Below are 22,273 nucleotides of genomic sequence, written 5' to 3'. Positions count from 1 at the left end.
GACATGACAGAGGACAGAAAAGAAGTCCAGACAGCTTGGGAAGTCCCAGTGGTAGCGGTGTTTGTTTTTTAGGAGGGCTTCTGCTTCAACTCACTTAAACAGCATTGAGCATTTTTTGCTGTTGGCACTGACATTTTTCCTGTTGATAAATAGGTTTTTCCTCCCAGTCAGGTCTATAAGCAATTACGCTTCAATTCAAGCCCAACATGCCTAATTTACATTACACTACCACACAGCCCCTCTGTGAATAGCTATAAAGTTGGTTTACCCACAAATCTTGTAATTCACCTTTGCGGCCAGCGTAAGCTTCAGGGCTGACACAACTACGTTGCACTGCCTCTCACAGGAGGGTGAGGAGGCTTTGCAAGAAAACAAGTCAAAAAACCACCAGAGGCTGTCACATCTGACTGAGAGACCCCATTCAGGGGGGCTGGCATTGCCCACCCATCCCCTGACCCTCACCCTGGCCACACCAGGCCCTGCAGACGCAGGGCGAGTCCCCCTTCCTCACCTCACTGCCTCACGGCTCCACTGCCGAGGGCCGGTGGCCAACTGCCAAGGCCAACCTCCAACGCCCGTCACCGTTGCCAAGGGCAGCGCGTGGCTGTCTGGGCATAATGGCAGGCGCGGTGCCCTGAGGCGGGCTTGGGGTCGGTGGTGGCCGCAGGTGAGTGCCCGCTGAGGGGCCGGGTGGGTGCGACAGGCCCGGTGCTGCGAGGGGAGACTTGTGGCTGCTGCAGGGCCCTGGAGAGGGTTGCTGGGTTTTCGTAACCAAAAGGTGATCTTTGAAAATGCAAACACGGAGCTGGCCGGCAGCATCCCCGCTTGTGCCTGGTCCCTCTCGTGGTCGAGTTGGGGCTGGAAGTTACCTCAGTTTGCTTTTCTGCACGGTGAGACAAGTGAGGCTGCTGTCTGCGTATTCCCGTCCCGGCAGCCCTCTCCCCTCAGACCCGGCCTGCTCTGGGTTTCAGCCCAAGAAGGCTGCCTGACACCACCTCTGCCCCTCACCTCTCCTCTCAGCGGTGCCCAGCAGCTCCTCGCCCTCCTGACTGCGGCTCCAGTCACTCCCAGACGGACACTGGCACAGCAAGCTGAAAACAAAATACACATCTTAGAAGAATAAACACGGCATTAAAGGCTATTCATTATGCCAGGATTCAGTTTGAGGAGGATTTTGTTACATTGCTCCCGTTAAATGTTAGTCACAGCCAAAAATCCAGAGTAATTATCTTTATAAAGCTTTAAATATAACGTGGCACTGTTACCATATCAGTTTCTTTTATACCAGCACAGAGGGCTCAGGCTTATCTCCACGGCCAGCATGCAAACAGGCCAAATTTAGAAAGTTCCAAGCTATTTTCTCTCACTAAAGATAAAAGACATGAAAATTTTGTTTACTGGTTTGTGAATAGTGATAATTAAAGGGATGCTTTCTACTTGAAATGTTGAAACTGAAAAATGTTGCAAACTAAAAGAAGGAGTCACAAGTGCTTCCAGCAGCGGTCAGGCACCAGGCTTTGACAGAAAGCGAGTGAGAGTGCTGGCCACCAGCCCTTCCCTACCAATGCAGCTTGACCACTGATTGGAAAGATTTGTGAGAAACCAAACTGATTAAAATGGCTTTCCTCATACTAGGTATACTGGGAAAAGGGTTCATCTGAATTGGAAAGACTTCATGCTTTCAACCAAAACAATAACAGAAGCTGGCAGAACGAAAGTAGCGCTCCTGTTGATGTTTGTCAACAGATAAAGTTGTTGCTCCACAGATGTTACAAGCCCAGGATTTATGATTATAGCTTCATGAAGTGCTCCCCAGAGTACGACTGTCTCAAAGCTGTGTCAACAATCCCTTGTTTTCTGTTAAAAGGTCCTACAGGTTAAGTGATATAAATCCTATGAAGTGCACATGATTGGCAGCATTTATTTAATGAAAATCCCAGGATGCTGTAGTTATATTTTCATTGTAAAAGGCTGTTTCACTTGCTTGCAGTTTTACCTGACTCTGGGTATAAGCTTCTATCCTACCTGTCTTATTTTGATTCTGTTACTGTAGAAATTTCTAATAAAACAGGACCCAATCCGTTTGAAAAAATACTGTAAAGAAATATTAATTGTCACAGTTAAATTGTTGTGTTTGTTTTCGTGTAAATTGTTGGTTCTTAATGCTCTGAAGCAGACTTTAAACTTGGTAGGGGATCTCACTGGTGGGTAAACTGAGATAACAACATACTTCACCATTATGTTGCAAATAATTTCACTTAAGTTTACAGAAATAATTTTGTTGCTGTGTGTGAAGTATTAAAATAATACCATGATAAGCATCTCAAAATCAACAGGAAACACTGATCATACTGAATTGGGACTAAAATTGGGATGGAGTGCAATACGTTGCCCTGTGAGCAAAAGGGAAAGTGTAGAATAAGTGCAAGTTGTGCTGTGAGTCCCATATCATGAACGAGGCAAAGGTTTTGGGGAGTAAAAATAATACCTAGTCACATAGTTCAAACGCTTATTGGACATATATACAGGGATATTGCATGAATGATGCATGGTTTGTTGTTTTTCAACCATATTTTGTGGTGTTTATCATATGCAGCACGTCTGTGTTTTCCATCAGTGCTGGTGATTCTCTGATTGCTTCTTGATGCTGCTGCTGTGCCTGTGTAACCCTGTGTCCCTTTGCTGTGTCACTGCTGCGGACACTGACAGCGAAAACACCAGTGATGGCAGGTGTTTACTTGCAGCTAGTAATTGCTGAAGCATGTGAGATGCACTTCAGTTTCAGACTTGCTTTCCAACTGTGTCATCTTGCCCACTGCAGAATGGCATCCTAGGATATGCTTGTTCTGGGTACCTCAGACACTGAGTGTGATGGTTGTGCAAGATGTGGCTCTAGCACTGTTACGAATCTCAAGGATAATCCATAAAATAAATCCAAATCTGTATGCACTGAATATTATATTCATTTATACCTTCATTGGATGTTACCAACAAAATGTTATCAATCGCAACAGAGCTCTTGTTCTCCTTAGCTTTACTAACCTATTTCCAGGGAGAACATAGTTTTTTCAGTGTTTGCAGCTTCATGGTGGAGAAAGAAGGGAAAAAAGACAAGTTTTGATCTTAAATAAGTTCCTGAAAAAATGCTGTGCAAAATCCAGGTATTTGTGCAGAAAGCACAAAGAAATACTGGAAAAATCCTCAAACACAGTATCTCGTCAGTTCCTCAGACAGTGTCAATAAGTGAGTATTGATTTCCTTGGAGCACTGCAGACTGGGCTGGTCACAGGAGCGTGTGGCTGGCACCCTGCGGGCGGTCTCAGCAGCAGTAAGCCAGGATGCAGACGAGCCCCGCAGCTCTTTGGGGTGCCACAGCCCCAAGGCAGCAAGGTGCGTGCCCCTACTGCTCTGCAGCCTACGGTGCTGGCTGGGGCAGAGGCAGAGCACAGGCATTTCAGAAAGGATGGGGCAGAGCTGCGATTATGCCCAGCCCTCCTTCAGGGGTGAGGCCCATGGGTTGTGGAACGGGCTCACTCTGTGCAGGCTGACCAGAAGGGATCAGGCAGTGTTTTTATCATTTAAATAGCACCTAAGGAACAGGAGCCTGGACTCTCTGTGTGCATGCAGATGCAGCGGGACGGCCCATTTTGGAAGTGAAACCTAGTTCCTTACAGCTGCAGGGTGGTGGGAAATAGAGAACAAGAGTACAAGAGAACAGTTTAAGCTTGTCAGCTCCATCTAAGCATTATTAAAAACATTTCTCTTTCTGAGTTTCAGTCATAAATAGTGTAAGAGCCTTCCCTGTAGTACCTTTGTGCTGCTCCTCGCTGCAGAGTTCACACTTCATCAGAGCCCAGGACAAACGTCCTTGTCTGGAAGCTTTCCTCAGAAATGACTTCTAATGTCTCAGGCTCTAAAAGCTAGACTGCGCAGGGTACTCTGTTTTCCTTCCTACCAGGGCTTTACCCAGAAGTAACCTTATTTCTGAACTCTAAACATTAGGACTGAGTGCTGCTATAGTTGTAACCCCTACCAGAAAAATAATAATTAAAAAAAAAATCTGCATTCATTCCCTTTCACAGAACAACGTACAAGAAACACAACGTAGTAAGGATTTAGGTGACAGATTTGAGTTATTGACACTTAATGATCTAATCATTAGTTGTAAGAATATACTTTGTATATGATCAGAATGAGAGTTATACAAGACTGGGGGAAAAAAGCGTTTTAAGCAATGCCATATTTAAATGAGAGAAAGCCACTTTCTGCAGCTGACCTATTCTGGCCAGATTACATTACAAACAGTGAGCATGTACATTTGAGTGCCCACTTAAACACTTCTGAAAGTAAGCATCTTCTAATCATAATGCCATTTAAATAAAGCATGGTGTAGAGCTGGTCAAGACAGTTACAATGCCCAACAGGTTTTCTAGCATCCACATTTTACAATGTTTTCACTACACTCCGTAGACTAGAAAGGGCAGCTTTTAAGTAGCTTCAAGCATTTTATAGCCCTCCCCTACCTTTTTCTTGTTCCTATCCTGAAACACCTCTGCTGTTTTAGCTTTGTTTCAAGGAGGAGCTCAGCCACAGCCAGGGGTGTCGGACAGTGTAACAGCTGTTTTGCACGCAGTGCCTGGCTCAGGGCTGCAGGCACTTTTCGGCAGCACAGCCATGCTGCACAGGGAAAGTGTCAAGCAGCTTATTTAGCAGGGGGAAAGACAAGAGGAGCAGTTGTCAGAAATCTCCCCTCTTTGTTGCTCCAGAAATAGGCTGGCCCCAGAACTTCAGAAGACACGAAAGGCAGTAGTTACAGAAACAACAACTGACATGGTATACCTGTGGTACAAAAAGTACTCTTACCTGTTCCCAACATGGTTAGCCTTTATTCACTCTATTTTTCCTGCAGTTTTCTTTCAGAATTCCTTTCCAGAAAGGCAGCTGGTGCCTCAAAAAATCTGTTGAAATTATGCATCCTTCTGAATCGTTCTTACAACTCACCTCTTCTTGGACAGCCACAAAACACTCAATAGTAGCCAGGCAGATTGCTAAGTGGTACCATTTACAGCCTATACTGCTAATAAATAAATAAATAAATAAAATAAAAATAAAATAAAACAAAATCCCTGAGGAAAAATAAAATTAAAAAAATCCCTAAGGGGACCCTGTTTTTCCACATTTTTTGTTGTCTGTCCTATAAGTGTTGTTTTTGGAGCACAGGTTGATTCAGGGCCTGCTGAAGCTGATAGGAAGTTTCCCATTCACTTAAGCAAGCTCCAGAAATAGTCCTGACCCTTGCTTGGCCCTGCAGCCACAAGTGCTGAGACTAGCTAACAGAGGATAAAAAACCTGAAAAATAATCACAACAGAGGAAAATGCAAAGCTGGTATCCTGCAGCACACTTTCCTCAACAAGTATTTGTTGCATTACCTGAAGGAATCTTCCCATGTCAGCATCTCACTGCCTGCACCTTTTTTCCCCAAGGGATTTACCACAGAGAAATGCAATTTACGCTTTTATGCACACAGCCCAGCTGGAAGTTCATGCATTAGTTACTAACAAAGGAAGATGCTCAGGTATTGACGAAGTGATCCTAGCATCTATTTTATGCTTTAGCAAGACTTGTAACTGGGACATGTTCATTTTTTTCTCAAGTACTAAAATGGCAGGTGATCAATGTTTCCTTGGGCCTCCAAGTAATTATAGATTATAACAGTTCCTTGAATGGAAAACAGCTTAACTTAATTTTCACCTTGAAAGAGATTTCTTCTGAACAGTTTGATTACAAAAAGAACAATTTGCAAGGTGCTTCCTGTGTTTATATAGTCTCTATGTGTACTGCACATACTAAATGAGAGAAATTCACTTAAAGCTCTGTGCTCTGTCAAGTTTAAGTAGGTAAGTAGATATTTTCATGCCTTGAATATAGCTTGATTCCTGTTCTTCCTGGCATGTCAAAGTAATCTCATCTCTGTGTTTACATGTTTTTCTCTCTCCCAGTGCAGAAATTCCTTCCTTAGATGACGCCATTTTTTCTCACTCAAGGATGCTACCAGTAGATGACAGACTTCTAGACTTACAGATCTACAAACTTCTCCAGTGTGTCCACCAGAAAGACAAGAAGCAAATAGAAAAGCTGGTCCAGCACGGCTTCCCCAACCTCATTAATTTCACAGAGCCTACAGATGGGTACAGCGCCCTCTCTTTGGCCTGCACCAAGAATGACACCGACATGTGCAGCTTCTTGCTACAGCTGGGAGCTCATCCAGATGTCCAGGACAAAATGGGACGTACTCCAGCAATGAGGGCAGCTGAGCTAGGCCATGACTTGGTTCTGGACTTACTAGTAAAAGCTAAAGCAGACATGACTGCTGTTGATAATGAAGGGAAAGGTAAGTAAAAAGGAACCCGATCAGACCAGAAATAGCACAAAATGGCTCCTTACTGTGTTACGTACTTGCTATATATGTCATGCTCACTCTGAAGAGAGGAACCACAGTGGAGGGTAGGTAATACTTAAAGCTCAACAGAAGTTATTGGCCATAAGGGCTTTGGTAAAAATGAAAATTACTCTGCCTGAACAATCCAGGCCTTTAAATCATAGATCCCTCCAGTGTGTTCTCCCATGAACAGCCACATACTCAATTCTGGTAAACTCCCTGAGTTCAGAGGTCCTAAACTAGAAAACCTTTTTACATTTATATATGTGAGAGAATTTAATGGGCCTCTGATGAAGCAGTCCCTGTCCGTTCATCTGTGAAGTTTATAGCATAAATAACCTTTCTTATCGTTTACCATTACACCATAATCCTTGCTGTTTTTCTTTGCAGGTGTTTTGTTTTACTGCATTTTACCTACAAGACGTCATTATCACTGCACTCAAATTGCCCTGGATTATGGTGCAGATCTTAACAACTGTACTACTGATGGGAAGCCTATATTTCTACAAGCCTGTGAGCAAGCTCATGATATTAAAGAAATATGTCTGAATTTCTTGGAAAGAGGAGCAAATCCCAATTCAAGAGACCCAGTATGAATATTTCAGTAACTAAGAATGTGTATACAGGAGTAAAGAATGGTTACCAGACTGGAATATATAACCGTAAATCCTCACATTAAAATAACACAGCAGTGGCAATCTCATAACTCTGTGTGGATGTCTATTCCCTTCTTTATCAACATTTTTTTGCAGGAACAGAGATTTAAGTCTTCTGCTTGAATCATGTATCCCGAGTTAGATTTTTGTAGGTTAGAGTGCAAATATTTAAAAAACAAGGTGTAAGTGTGCCAACTCCTAAGAGTTCTAGTTCACTGTACTTCAGCTGGATGTGCCCCAAGGTTTTCAGGGTTGAAGTAGGATTTACTAAAAAGGGAGTCCAACAGGAAAAACATGAAGGGGAATCAAGGTAGTGATGAGACGTAAGAAACTGTTTTCTCCCTTTTGTACATCTTAGTCATGTATTTGTTTACTTGCTAAATTTATCAATGGCATTAAGGACTGAAGCCCTGTGCTACTGATAAAGTCATAGAATCATTGAATCATTTAGGTTGGAAAAGACCTTCAGGATTATCAGGCTTTCCCTTAGAGCTACTCGTGGCTTTTGCTGTAGTCCTAGCATTTGCAGCATCCTTCCTAGTTTTTAGCTAGACCAAAACATTTTGCATTACCAATATTTGGACATCTTTATCACATCCTCTGAGGCACATTCCTACCTTCTGCACTCTGCATGCCTGCAATATGATGAGAAACCTGCATTTTGGTTTTAATACGGCAGACACATACCTGGCAACATAATGGGAATGTTTTGCTAGGCCCAAAGAAAGTTATCAGGGAATAAAGCATGGTTTGGTACAATGAAATCCACAGCTCATTGTCTGCTTCCTGCCCTTCCTTTATCTCTGCCCCTCTGTATAGCAGCAAGTAAGAGATTTTAAGAGTTGCTGTGGGCCATTAGGCTAATAGGAGGCTATCCCTGATCTGAGAGGTGTTTTATTCTTGAGACAGTCACCAAATTTACCAAAGTCATAGTTACTTATGCTCTTTCAAGACATAAGTGGTATTTTGTGTTAAATCTTTATACACGAGAGCATGCACCCAGAAAAAAAAAAAAAAAAAAAGGATTTCCTCAAATAAGGAATTGATTTTTGTGTGGCTATTCAGGTGACTCAGGTTACTAACATAGTTGAGTCACTAGGATTTGACTACTCCTGGTTTAGAAGCATTAAGACTAGATTCCTAAAGTTTTCCTACAACCGCCGTTGAAAGTATTAGACACGTCTACTTTTTTCAATAACACCTAAAAGGAGGCCTTCATTTTATGCTGCCTTGCAACAATCAGATGGTGTTGTGCCAGAGGACTCTTGCAACCTGATTTAGCACACAATGCAAATTCTGAATTGTTTTCTTGCTACCTTGCAGGCCACGGGTCGCACAGCCTTAATGGAAGCAGCACGAGAAGGTGTTCTTGAGCTGGTGCGTGGTATACTTGAGAGAAGAGTCGACGTTAACCTATTTGACAATGAAAGACACAATGCTGCACATTTTGCAGCCAAAGGAGGCTTTTTTGAGGTATCATCATTTGTGGTGTTGAACAGCTTGCTGCAAAGCCAGACCATTATTTATTTATCTATTTGGAGTCCAGTATCTCAGCTGATCAAAGCACAGTAATTACCAGTTAAAAGCCACTTCTTTTTGAGTATCAAAGGGAAGCCAGAAGTGACAGAATCTCTCTCATAATTGTAGAGCTTTTTTGCCAAGGTACCCCAGAGTGTGTGTTACTGTGGCTGTCTGGTGTGAATAGCTCCTTTGGAGAGCTTGTTTACCCCAACATGTATCATGTCACAGTTGTGTAACATGGATGAAAGCTTCCCATGGTAAGAAAGGCAGATACAAAAGGCTGCAGGTGGGCCATTTCTTCCCTATGTCTCCCCAGCTACTGTCTTTAAAGTATACAAAATTATGCATTTTTAATTATGCACATGATTATGCATAGTTACTTGAAGATGGCAGGCCTGCAAGAACAAAGGTTGTTCTTGATATCTACAACTGAAGGAAGTTTTTAATTCCTGAGTAAAGTAAGCACGTACTATAGAAAACATGAGTGTTATGCGTGCATGGATCAGCTGGGCAAGGGAGAAGAGAAGTTCACTATGTAGACTGGGAATATATGATACTGCATTTCATTTGTAAATCATTCTCACAGTTCCCCCCTCCTAAGAAACACAGATGACTTTTGCTGATAATGTCTTTGCTTTTCTAGATCCTGAGGATTATTTCAGCTTATAATGGAGACTTGGGCCTGATCGCTATGAATGGTAACACACCACTTCATTATGCTGCAGAGGGAGGATTTGCGAATTGCTGCAAGTTTATAGGACAAAGAGGTACATTAAGAAGTTACTTTATGACTATTGCATATATTATTTTTCTGTGTTAGAGGAAAGACTGACATCACTTGGGCATCTGTGAAGGAATTGACTCTCTGGGGTATCACGTGACAAGTGCAATTCTCAGTGAGAAGTACCTAATATAGGCTATTGCTATTTACTTCTACTAGTGTGGCTAAGATGAAATAAAACATTTCTCAAGGAAATCAACAGAAACATCATGGGTTTGTATAACTTAGAACTGGACAATATTAAGTGGTTTTGGTTTTGTTTTCAGAAATATTGCATCAAAACTTCCAACAGAAAATTAATTTTTAGTTTGCTGATCATTTTAACAACCTGATCTCACTGTAGTCATGGGGAAAACTTAGCACCTGTGGGTATTAAAACATACTCCAAGTAAGCTATGATCATTTTCTAAGTTGTGCAAATGATCATATCACTTCCAGTTTTCTTTCCATAGGACCATGTAAAATCCTATGTTATGTTCTTGTGGTCCAAATATTTAGCTTACAGTCCATTAACAAATCACAAGGCTGGCATACAGAACAGTGAGTAACATCTTAATCTTAGTTTCTTCTTAAATTTGGTCGCTACTTTAAGTAAAAATGTAAAACTTTCACTGAACTTCTCCTTTCCCATATGTATTCATGAGTAGACAGAGTAGAGTATGGGTTGCCTGATGAATCTCCCTTTGGAAAACAAATACGGATGTGTGCCTAGCTTTCCAGGTTGGGATCACTGATGTGGTTGCATTTACTATTGTTATTTATAGTTAAGACTGTATAAAATTGTAGACTTGTGCTAATTAGCTACACATATCTTACAAGACTCTTACATTAAGTAATTGTCAATTATTAATTCCATTGCATTATCAGTGAAAGCATGTCTATATTGTTAGGCTGTGATCCTACGTGGACAAACTTGTTGGCAAAGACTCCAAGAGCTGTTGCCAAGGAAGGTGGTTTTAAAGCACCAGTAACCGAATTGCGTAAAATTGAAAATAACTTTAAAAAACAGTCCAAGCCCGGAGCTAAAGAGAACAACCCCCAGTGGGCACTGAGACTATACGACTGGTCCTTAGAGCACCAGGCTGCCCTCCGGAAGGCATTTGAGGCTGTCGACCAAGGAGATGGAACGGTAGCTAAGGATGATTTCATATCAGTTATTCAGAAGCGGTGTGCCTTTGTGGACACTGAGCAAATACAAACTATTGCTGAAGCACATGAAAGATCTGACCCTGAAGGAATCAACACTGAAGAATTTTTTAAAGGCTCTAAATACTTGCAGAAAAACTGTCTTATAACATCTTATGGACCCAAAGGAAAGAAAGGAAAGAAAGGGAAGAAACGAAGAGGCAAAAGAGGCATTGCCGTCCCCATGCCAATTTGCATTATTCCAAAGAGTGCGTGTCCACTTAGGGAAGATGGCTTCCCTGTATACATGATTGAGGCTGTTCAGAACATTGCTGATAGCTACCGTTTTAACCGAGACCACCCATCTGCCCACCCCGTGCACGACGACCGTGCCTGGTATATAGATGAACCAAGGAAAATGTACATGAACATTAACTTCCTTGTCAGGGCAGGAGACGTTCTGTCTCTACAGAAAGCATTTGAGGAGGGTGTGCCAGTAGACATAAAAGATAAGTATTACAAAACACCTTTGATGGCTGCATGTGCAAGTGGGAACATAGACTTTGTGCAGTACCTTCTGGAAAAGGGGTAAGATCATTCCAAAGATTTTTTTTTAATTGCTATTTTGGGAGCATAAATTTCCAATAAACATTTGGATGCAACAGACTATAGTTTTTGTATGCATGCTATTTAACATAATAATTCCATAAGATGCTGAATTACGGAGGTTTAGTTTATTATTTTTTTACATTTTAGTAATGAGGAAATAAAAACATCTAAAGGCAAGTTTCCCAGACCTGAAATTGTTGTCTGAGCTACTGACATTTCACTTAGATGCAGGGTACCTAATCTACTGAAGCTGTGGCTAGTTTATATCCACGTCTCAAGTAGTGCATCTTCAAAACAACTTTCAAAATTAGATGAATGATTTTTTGGAAATCTGACTTAAGTGGCTAGCCTGAAATCATTGAGATACTCCTAGATGAATCATCAAGGAAGTCTCAGACTTCCCTGTTCCACATGCCAGAGCTTTTGCATGCAAATGTTTTAAGAGAATCAGCCCTACCAAGAATCACTTTCCTCTGCAGCCTCAGCAGGCTGAGGCAGCAGGATTTACACCAGAAGTGCACGTTGCTATTTAGTCTGTTCCCCTCTTCAGAAGTGCTTCAGCAGTTTTGTAGCCTACAGATACGCCTGTGAAAAACCTTCATAACAGCTTAAAAATGAAAGCAATTTAAGAAAAAATCAGTCATATTTATGTAATAGCATAATCTCTTCTTTTTTTATGATCAAACTGCCATAGTCCTACATTCAGATAACTGCTTAAGTGAACATTTTTCAAAGACAATATTTACGTTAGCTTTGTTCTCTACCTATTGCTGGAATTCATTTTAATGTTCATTTCTAAGGATAAGTGTCTCTAGTCATTGCTCTAGATCCTGCAGAGACTTAACAGCACTTACAAATTTATGCACCCTGGTAATTACACTGACATTCCTGCAGCATATGTAAAGCTGCGTAAGTGTGTATATTCTGGTCTTCCAAAGATAAGGATGCAAGAGTTATCAAATTAATCTAGCAAATTTATCTCCACTGCTTTCATCAGACCTCATTAGACAGTACAGGAGTCACATCTCATCATATTTAGACCTAGAAATGCAATAATAGTTTAAAAAAATGTTCTAGTTTTGAGATTTTAAATTGATTGAAATCAGAAAGGAGAGGAAAGTTTTCAGTACAGTTTTAGCTTTGCATCTTTCAACATTGTGGACTTTCCAACACTTCCATTTTGGCATGGGAATTTAAATACTTTTTACAATATGACCATTTCAGTATTACAAATACATACCAAATAGAAAATGAAATATTTATCTAGAGCTATAAAAAACGCTGAGGTTTAAGCATAAATCAGTGGTATCTACTTTCTACCTTGTTCCAGAAAGACTCAGAAATAAGGCAAATTCACCAATGTTTGATCCAAAGAAAATGCTGAAGAATTTTTAAGTCAGTGGTGTGTCTTTCCTGTTCCCTTCAATCAGTTTGTTTCCAATAGAATGAAGTTAACAAAAGAGACTCAGGGACAGAAAGAGGATCGGTCCAGGCATGGGGAGTGGGAAGGGAGAGAAAGTAGAATAAGTGGAACCCTGTATTTTAAATGAGAAATATAGAGGAAATGACATCTGCATACAAGTAAGTCATAATAGCTAAGCAACTGAAAGATAACAAAGATAAAACCGTTAGATCTGGGGAATTTACTGCTATATGATCTCAACAAAGGCAGAATTCTGAAACAGATTAAAAATTTAAGCAAGAAGAGATGAATAGATTAGTCTGTTCTTTTGATCTACAGTTAAATATTAACCATCTGATCAGATAAGCAAAAAAGCTCTCTGGGCAAGCAGCTTTCTTCTTAGTTTTTCTTCCCTCTCCCTCCCTCTGTGTCTTTCGGGCAGACATCAGCTCTTTGTCCCTTATTCAGTTCAGGACCTCTAGGCTGTCCTAAACACAATGGAAAGTACTTCATTGTGCAGGAGTTTTAGGGGACTCCCTCAGGAGGTTTTGACCCCTTCTGAACCCACGCATGGCACACGTGGGAGACAACAGATCCAGGTATGGTCATGGACCATGCTTTGTTCAAAGACATTGGGAACCATATTTCTTCCCTTTTAACGCTACAAAGGGGCACTAGTGGCTCTTGTTCCCCGAGCCTTGCCTTTCCATGACCCCGGCTGAAAAGCTCCCAAGGCAGCCAGCTGCTAAAGAGCTGGTAATGCTTTTCCCCAAGATTCATCTGAAGGCAGCACACTGCAAATATCACCCCAAAACCAGCCCTTGCAGCCTCCAGAACATGCCATTACTAACCTGGGAGGCAGAAGGATCTAGACCAGTGACACGGTAGCTGAAAAGGTTTTAAATCCTCAGCTTTTCTGTAATAGATCTTCTCTAACTCATTTTTAAATAGTGCAGGAAGCAGTTTTACCATATATTTTGGAGCACGTGTTCTTGGCCTAGAAGTTTTCTTTTTTGGATTCCTTAACCTGTCTTTGGCCATCCTCAGTGAAGCTGGAGCACAAACACTACGAGCATTTAACAGAAGGACTAAGTTGCCCCAAAGCTTATTTTACTCTGTATGTGTGAAAACTTCCCTGGGGAGGACCCTGTATCAGCTTAGAGAGGACCATGATCACCACTCAGGCACACGCTTACAATGAATATGACAAGCTACATATCACATTCTAAAACAGTTTCAAAGTAGCAGTAGCAATATGAAAACACTTATTTACATTGAATATGCCACTACAGTGTGGAGTTATCATTGATTGTACTTAGAGCTGTGGAAGTTACTGTATTTAGTATCTGGCATCATCTGCCACAACTCCTCTTACTCTTTTGTAGGGCCGACGTGAACGCAACAGACAATTTCATGTGGACTCCCCTCCACCACGCTTGCTATAATGGACATCTAGAGATTGCTGAGCTGATAGTGAAGGCTGGAGGAGCAGTGGATGCACCTGCAATAGGCAATGCAACCCCACTAATGAGAGCCATTGAGATCTGTAGATTGGACATGGTACATTTTTTAATCAATGCAGGTGCTGACATCCAAACAACAAACAGCAACGGTAAATATCAATGTCTCCCCAAAAGGACTGCTTAAGTGCATACAGGTTTTATAAGAAAAATAAGTTATTGGAATGTTTTGAGAAGTATTCTGAATTTATGACTGGTGTCAGGATTACAATGAAGGTAAAGTTAAGTTCATTTAGTTTTCTACAGTATGGAATCACTATTCTAACTAGTCAGCTTTCCTGCTTTTTATGCACCTATAAAATAAAGTTACATGATTAATTACATGATTAATAAGTACAACCTCCCAAACCAAGACTGTGGCTGAAAACATCCCTGATAAAGCTGTTACTCCTCACACGATAACATCTAGAGATGTAAGTGGCTTTAAATGAAAAAAAAATCTAGGCAGTTATTAGTATTATTGAAAGGAAAAGTAGATTTTAGTTCTGGCCAGTGTGTATTCTGCCACACATTTAGACTGCCTGTAATTTTGTATGCACAGACAACACTAGTTAAATAAAAAATTTCTTGCTGCTTAGCCTGTAAATACTACTCCCCGAGATAAAAGCGACTAACAGAAAGACAAATCTGAACTGATACTGAAGGGTTGCCTCCTCACAGCAGACCCTTCAATGACTATTATTATCTCTATTTTAAGAGTAATTTAAACAGTTAACATCGCTTTTTCAGCCCTTGCTATGATGTAGGAAGCAACGCTGCTACGTAATGAGACTTCCTTTCCCAAAATGCCTAGAAGGTGAAACCCTGCTTGTAGAAGCACTGTGTACTCTGCATTTCTGTTATCATGGGAAATTCTATATAACTGATGGTGGCAGTTTGGTCTCGCCATTACTTTAAGGCCTCATCTCATAAGATTTAGAAGAGTTTTTCCTTTATTAGGTTCTGAAGGGGTTCAGCCCCACTTAGACCACAGGGCTTTCCCTTGACTCCTTGCCAGCCACAGAGCAACCACTGGCAGGGGCAGATACCAACAATAACTGTCTAAATTCCAAACCCCGTAATATACTAGCCATTCCCAAGTGCTAAATGCTCTCACCTCTCAAAGATCAAGGTTACAACCTGCAGGACCAGTATATTAAGATGCAAACATCAGGACATTTAGAGCAAAGCAACCACTTCCAAGAATTCCTTCAATATCTTGTTTCAGGGCTCGTTTCTGCAAGCCCTTATTTCTGCAAGCAGTGCTGATGCCTGCCAGCCCTCACACCAACATCAGGCAGCCTACTGGCACATTGAAGGGCTAATAAATTAGATGCCTAATTAAGTTCTGTTGACTGTAGTGTCATTATTCAGTTACAACAACAAGTATCAAGATTTATTTTCATGGCTTAAACAGGTATTTATTTTCAAATACAGGAAAGAACGCTCTTGATATTGCTAAGGTATTTGCAGATTCTAGAATAATCGATCTGCTTCAAAATAAACTGGACAATTTACTAAAGGTATCAGAAAAAAAAGGAGCAGAGAAAGAAAAAGTTGCAAAGCCAAGGTCACCTTCTACACTGATACCTGCAGAGATGCAAGCTGTGAAAAAAGAGGTATGAGAGATGGGGAGAAAGGACTGATTTGTTAGTAGAGCATTTATTTCTTCAGTTGCCATCAAAGTCTGTATAAAGCAGTAAGGTTTGTTAAAGTATTCTCAGAAGCAGGGCTTGTTTTTGCCAGTACTACTACTTGTTCATTGTTCAAAACGGTGACTTGATAATTTATATGAATTTTGTGGCTTCTCTGAACTCACTGCAGAATTATGTCCTTTACCACTGACAAGGAATGTAAAAACCTTTCCTCCTTTCCTTCCCCCTAAAGTTAATGATCACCTAACTATGATGCCCAAATACTGAAAACTGCTAACCATAGTTTCTCAAAGGAAGCACGTGTTTCTTCAAAGGATAAGACCAATTCAAGGCCCTTCAAGTCGGTAGAAGCATCTTTTTCCTCTTCTAAATTGAGCATCTGGGTTGATATCAGGCTTGCTGACTTCTGATTTTCCCATTTGTCTCATATCCAACTTCCACTGTCGAGAAGAGTCCTATTTCTTAAAGCCCACGTCGATGCGTTTGGCTGTTGTACTTGCCAATGCATTTTCTGCACCCTCCTGGAGCCTTGAGTACCTTACTATTTTCCCATCACGCACTGACATCAGCCTCAGTGACCATATTCTGATTACCTTATTGTGGATGAAGTCTTCCTGATTTACCAGTGTTACCTGCTAATCAGACCTAGGATTCTATTTAGAGAGAAAATGCAGTTATATCTGCATTGCTGGCAGTCTCCTTCATCAGTCCCGCCCTGGATGTCATAGTAAACGTGTCACAGTAGCCACATTGCTGGTTTCTGCCTTTTGAAAGTGTTTTAAGTTTCTTAGGGGTAGTTTCTTAGGGTTAGCATAGGATTTTCACAGAAGGGAGGACGACAACTTCTGACACTCACTCATCACCTGCCACAGGATGGAAACACCAGTGGTACTAGGTGATAGTCTAGTGAGTCTTGAAAAGCAGTTAATGTTTTAATGTCCAAGAAGGAGAGTCATCCCCTACTTTTTAAAGTACTTCCCTCACAAATTTCTGATATATAAAAAAACAGCTTCAAGAAAAACAGATCCTGAATATATTCAGAAAACACATACACACTGTGAATGGATGGTAAAACAAGTATCAGAGGATGTATGCTTTGCTTCCAAATGCAACATGTTTGTGCAATGGATTAACCACTTCTCTTTTAGCTTTTACAGGTATCTCTGGCAGTTGTAGAAAAACCTGATATTGAAAAAGCAGCAGATTCCCTTAAGGACAGTGTTATTTATCTGAACTCGCTGATAACCAGTGGTGCTACTAAGAAAGAAGACATCACATTCGAACCCAGAAAAGTATGTACAGTAGCAAACCTTAAGTACAGTTTATGTTAAAGGTAGACAGATCACATTCTTTGCAGGTCAGTATGTAGAGTTTGGTCACTTCATTAGTGGAAGCTGGACCAATTATACTAGCAAGGAGTCTGGCCCAGAGTCAAAGTGTATTAGCAAAGCGCCCAGCATTTTGCATGACGTGCAGCTCAGAGCCAATGCTTCATTCCAGTCATGTCTTCAGAAGCTGACATTTCTCACATTGTACATTTCTGAACAGCTGATTAGAAAACTTGGCATTCCAACAAAATTCAATGGCTTCACAGTTTTAGCAAAGATGTTGTAGAAGGGTTCACAGTTGATTCCAGTAGGTTTGTTCTAGATCTTGTTTGCTTTCACCTTCAGTTACTGAAAGTCAGGAACATAGGAATAGCTTCTTTCAGAGAGAGAAAGATCTCTTGAAAAGTAGGTGTTTCCAACATGATTCAATCCTGGATCAATTCTGTTTTCTAGCTAGTTATGATTTTGTTAGTTTTTTTTTTGTCTCCTCTGTGAGCAGGCCTTACTGTAGATCCAAAACAAGAATAAACTGATGAAAGGACTTTACAATTTAACTAACTTATAGGTGATATGACATGGAGTAGAGATTGCCACAAACCAACGATAAACCTAAAAGGTGATATGTATGTCTGTATGTATGTCTATGTGTATTATAACAAATCATGGAAATTGAGCTTTCCTTTAAAACTAGGATGAAAGTAGACCACATTAAATAAAAATGCAACCATGTTCATGGTATGAATTTTAATATTCACACAGAACACTTAAGGGATAGGAGTCATTGTTTATGGAACCAGCACCAACTTCTAACTTGCCTTATCAAACACTTATTACCTGATTACTTATGTCGGTGACACTGAATGAAATGAATCACAGCACATTAAACATTTACCTCCTGGAGTTAAAATAATGAAGGTATCACTTTTGTATTAGGGACCTGTTAATACTCACTCACAAATAATTGAGAAAAGGAAACAGGATCATGGAGACAATTATATATATATATATATATATACACGCACACACACATGTATATATGTTAAAGGAAACAAATACCATTACTGACCAAGAAGTTTTGAAGTTTTGTTTGGAATTTACCGTTTCCCTAACTCTGACTTGTGCTAGTTTCTGCAGTGGTCTCAGGGAAATAAGGCTATGCTGCCAATGACTCTGGTTAATTACTGTATTCCACTCAGAGGATCTTGGGCCTGAGTCAGTCATTCTAAACAAACAGCTTTGGGTCTTCTTCCCTGCCATTAGCCCTGAGCTGGGCCCTCAGCATATTACAGATTAGAAGTGACAAGAGTGCTCTGCTTGTATATACAAGATGATGTGGTACCTGCAGGGAAGCTGCACTGGTTTTCTTCTACATCTCAGGATAGAAAGGAGGGCTACAACATAGCTTGGTTTAACTGTTTTCTTAATGCAGAAGCCCTGCCCAGATTAACTACAACTACCTTCATTTTCTAGATTTGGACCCCTGAAGCCACAACAAAGGAACTGGTAAGAAAGCAAGAATTGCTCCGGGAGCGCTCTACTCTTGACGGCAACTCAGAAGTCTTCTTGACCCCCTTTAAGAGAAAGGTTATGGAATAAGCATATCAGCAACAAGAAGCTACTTCAACACATATTTCAAGGGGACAAAGATCAAAGAAGGCTACACCTTTGTAAGAAAGGAATCACGTAGTGCTTAGTAAATGCATCTCAGTTATGATAAAACATCTAGCAGGTTTTTCCTCTGTAAATTACGTTGCTCATACAGACTTTTGTTAAGAGCTTAGTACTGAAAAAGGTTTATCCTCATTATTCTAAGTATTGGAGCTCAGTGTATTTTACAGAACAGCAACTTGTGACACATTCTTTTTAAGGGGTTGGCTTTATGAGGCTATTTTTCACCCCAAGATAAAACTTTTTCATAGACAGTTATAGGGTTGCCCTTCCCACTGAAAGGGCATTAAAATATAAGGATAGGAATATGGGATTTCAGATTTCAGACATGTTCTTGGTTGTCTGCAAAGTCAAGAGAAAATATAGGAGTTAATAGCCCAGACTACCACTGTTGAGTATGCTGCCTTAATGTTCTCTCTCAGACACATACCTCTCCCCTCACTCACTGAGGATATATGACCCAACCGCACTATTGCAAAGCTGTTATCAGAATAATTGTATATTTTCAAACCTTGAGAAACATTCAGAAATTTTGTGAAGGCAGGTTCTTGCATTAAGAGCTACATACAAAACCAATCCAAACCAACCCTTGCCCTCTCACATGAGGTAAGTCATTTGAGATGTTGTCCTGCCACTGAGTTATATGGATGGGGAGAAGTTAGCATCTTAAAAAAATGATCTGACCAGGCTGCTGTAATTTAGTGTAGAGGTTCTGAAATTTTGTTGTAGCAAGCATATAACATCAAGATTTGTGTTATGACCAGGATGAAATAGCACAGATTCTGCTGAAGGATGGAGCATCCCTTGAATTCTGTTCGGTATATCTGCAAAATAGTTGAGAGCACAGAAGTGAGCTTGATTTGGAGCTTCTAAAAGGTAACAACAGATGAGCTTTGGGTGGGCAGAGGCTGAAAATACTGGAAATGTTTAGCTAAGAAGTGGGAGGGAATGCTATGAAAGATATCTAAAGCAGCAAAGAACGTGGAGAACTGAACCAAAACCTATTCTTTTGTAGAGTACAAGAACAGCCAGAACACTGAAAAAACAGGAAAGCAGCACACATTAAATAACACTGTACAATGTGTAAATATCCTACGGAACCCTCTGCCCAATTATCCTTGGAAGCTTAAAAAAATATTTACATAGAGCATGAGAAGAGTCTCGTTAGCTAATGCATAAGGGATAAAATCCCTTGTGTTTCAGGACCTCAGCTAATTACTGTCTGCACATAGTACAGAGTTTTCTAGCAATGCAGTTCACTCCTTGATCATCCAGTGTAGTGATGTTCATGTTCCCCAGGAAAGAAAGCCACTGGCCTGGACAAACACTGTAAATTTGATCAGCATCTGGTTTGGTAGCATGCATTTTAAAATTTATTTTTATGCTGAGATAAAATATGCTGAGATGGCCTCAAGAGCCATCTGGCTCCAGAATACAGCTACTTTTCAAGATTTGTTTTCAATTTTACTGGTTTTTAAACTGCAAGTCTCTGGAACCTGAGCTTCAGAAGGTGTTCTTTCCTTCTGGTAGCACTATTTGTAATAAGGACAGATTTTTGCCCTTGTTGATGTGTGCAATACAGCATTTCCATGCCTGAGTTTGTCTAGGTACGAGAAGAGCAGAAGTGCTTTTGGTGGAACTTTGCTGGGGAAAGACTGTGCAGTCATCTTGAAAACACCACTGCTCTCATGACACCACATGCAGCAAACCCTCTTCAACTCTAGCTGCACATCCAAACGTAGAATTCACACCCAAGACAAATGCAAAGCAAGGAGATAAGTCTAGTGAGGTACTACTTGTATTTTCGAATACCGCTACAGAACATATCATTTGGATGAACACAGTTGTGTATGATTAGTTTATGACAAGTTGCTTACTTTCAGAAAATTTCCCTATATGTTTAGCATTTTAATAGTCCAGTATGAAGACAGACTTTAAAGGCAAGTGAGATACCATTTCAACGTATCAGCTGTCTTGGAATTCTTAACATCAGCATATCATCTCCGCCTGTCAGCATAAAACTACTTCTTGGCTGCAGATGATTGCAAGTAACAAAAATAAGTGTTAAAGCTGGGTGCAGAAGACAGTGCAGGCAAGGAGCAGGATGCCCATAAACAGTTATAAATAAAAACCCATCTCTCAAAGGAGAGGCACGGGTTCAATTCACTAAACAATAGCCATCAAAATAAATCAAGCAGGGCTGTCAGAAACTCCTAGTTCATCCTACAAGGTAAAACTGTTTCTGGCAGAGCTATGTTGTGGAGATTAATCAGGAGAGTTCACCCTCAGAGCCAGCTGCTCAGCTCTCCTCTGCATGCGCACTGCAGAGACACTCCTCACTTGGTAACTTGGCTTGTGTCCATTAGGGTAACTGTAAGCAAACGGAAGGGAAAGTAAGTGTGAAGGGAACAAGCTAACCTGGTCAGCAGAAGGGGCCATCAGTTCAGATCACAATGTAGAAGTTAGGTTTGCTATCAAGTAGCCTCTGAAAAGGGCCCCTCTCAGTGCTTTTTTCTTCTGACAGCCGTTTTCAGCTCCCTCAACAAATCCTTATCAGCCTCATCCATGAGCTTTTTCATCCCAGCCAGAATAAGCTGCAAAGTCTTACACAACCTTCATGCGTTGCCCCCCCCCCAAAGGGGGGAACTTGTGCTTCCACTGTATGTAGCACAATGGAGGAGTAGAAATACTTGTGCTCCTTTCACCTGTGTTACTGTTCTACACAGCAGGCAGCCACTCCATCCCTGCACAAATGTGTGTGTGCATGTGGCCCGAAGCAGATAGGAGGGCTCCAGCTTGGAGAAGCACTTTCAGGGACTCTCCCAGTCACGCTACATACCACAGCAACACCCCATGCATGCAGCATAGAGGTGCCTGGAGACATGTCCTTTGCCTGTGAGTGCATTGTACCATCAAGATAACCAGGTCTGGGCAGTAAAGCAGTCCTGGATAGACCTCTACGTGAAGAACAGGGCAGTCAGCATCCATCTGCTCAGTTCTCCTGTGCATATTAGAGTTATGTCATGTATTTTCAAATAATAAATAATGCCAGGCACACACACAACAAAAACGGAAAACAGGCATTTGTGTATGTCCTTACATTTGTGTCAAATGGGGCACTCCCCAGGAGGAGACCAACCTGTTAGAAGCCATCCAGCCTCTCTGCCCAGATGATTTTCCATACATCCCAGGATGTGGTGAACCCACACATTCTGTCTGACCTTGGTGTGCTGATTACACCCCACAATTGGGAGCAGAGTCATTAGTACCCCCTTGGACTGCTGATGTGAACTACTTAAATGTTTAAAGACCAACTATAAGCTAAACATTTAAAGGAGTAGCAATTCACGCAACAAAAATCTTAATGAACTGGATGCAAAACATCACGTGGTCTTTACACACTAACAGCAAAGCACACACGTACATCAATATGGCACAGTAAGAACGAGCTGTGCTTGTTTTGCCTTCAGTATTAGTCTGTAGGTGTTATAACCTCTATAAATTTAAGAAGCCATCACCCTGTGTGAACAAAAGATGTGCACAGGTAAAGTCATCCATTCATTTATTTTGAAATAGGGGTTCATATATT

General features: G+C 41.0%; 2 protein-coding genes across 4 annotated transcripts in view; one reads left to right on the top strand and one right to left on the bottom strand.

The window, feature by feature from the left end:
• LOC308192230 (uncharacterized protein) overlaps positions 1-22,273 on the bottom strand; it is a 62,543-nt gene that overhangs the window by 25,344 nt on the left and 14,926 nt on the right. Inside the window, exon 2 of the mRNA XM_080585586.1 lies at positions 1,009-1,091. Within this exon, the coding sequence (XP_080441712.1) occupies positions 1,009-1,091 (83 nt within the window). The remainder of the gene's footprint in view (positions 1-1,008; positions 1,092-22,273) is intronic.
• Positions 291-22,029, top strand: ANKEF1 (ankyrin repeat and EF-hand domain containing 1). 3 transcript variants are annotated; one of them, XM_080585538.1, is made up of 10 exons: positions 291-667; positions 6,006-6,392; positions 6,831-7,030; positions 8,420-8,569; positions 9,261-9,384; positions 10,289-11,111; positions 13,920-14,146; positions 15,471-15,652; positions 16,837-16,980; positions 18,487-22,029. In XM_080585538.1, exons 2-10 carry the CDS (start codon positions 6,047-6,049, stop codon positions 18,610-18,612), a joined length of 2,322 nt encoding a protein of 773 aa, XP_080441664.1. In that variant the 5' UTR covers positions 291-667; positions 6,006-6,046; the 3' UTR covers positions 18,613-22,029. The 3 variants fall into 3 exon arrangements, with proteins under 3 accessions (XP_080441664.1, XP_080441663.1, XP_080441665.1); XM_080585537.1 differs by having other exon boundaries at positions 293-667; positions 6,001-6,392; XM_080585539.1 differs by lacking the exon at positions 291-667 and having other exon boundaries at positions 6,243-6,392; positions 6,831-6,953.

Source organism: Anser brachyrhynchus (assembly GCF_964034855.1).
Source record: "Anser brachyrhynchus genome assembly, chromosome: 3".
Lineage (NCBI taxonomy): Eukaryota > Metazoa > Chordata > Aves > Anseriformes > Anatidae > Anser > Anser brachyrhynchus.
The sequence above is the reverse complement of the archived record's forward strand: the minus strand, read 5'-3'. Positions and strand labels throughout refer to the sequence as shown.

What these genes read in the sequence shown, in the direction of transcription:
- ANKEF1 (XM_080585538.1), top strand. Translation starts at nt 6,047, where the DNA reads ATGCTACCAGTAGATGACAGACTTCTAGACTTACAGATCTACAAACTT. An exon ending in TGTTGATAATGAAGGGAAAG is followed by an intron (nt 6,393 to 6,830) that starts GTAAGTAAAAAG and finishes TTTTCTTTGCAG; the next exon opens with GTGTTTTGTTTTACTGCATT. An exon ending in TGCAAGCTGTGAAAAAAGAG is followed by an intron (nt 15,653 to 16,836) that starts GTATGAGAGATG and finishes CTTCTCTTTTAG; the next exon opens with CTTTTACAGGTATCTCTGGC.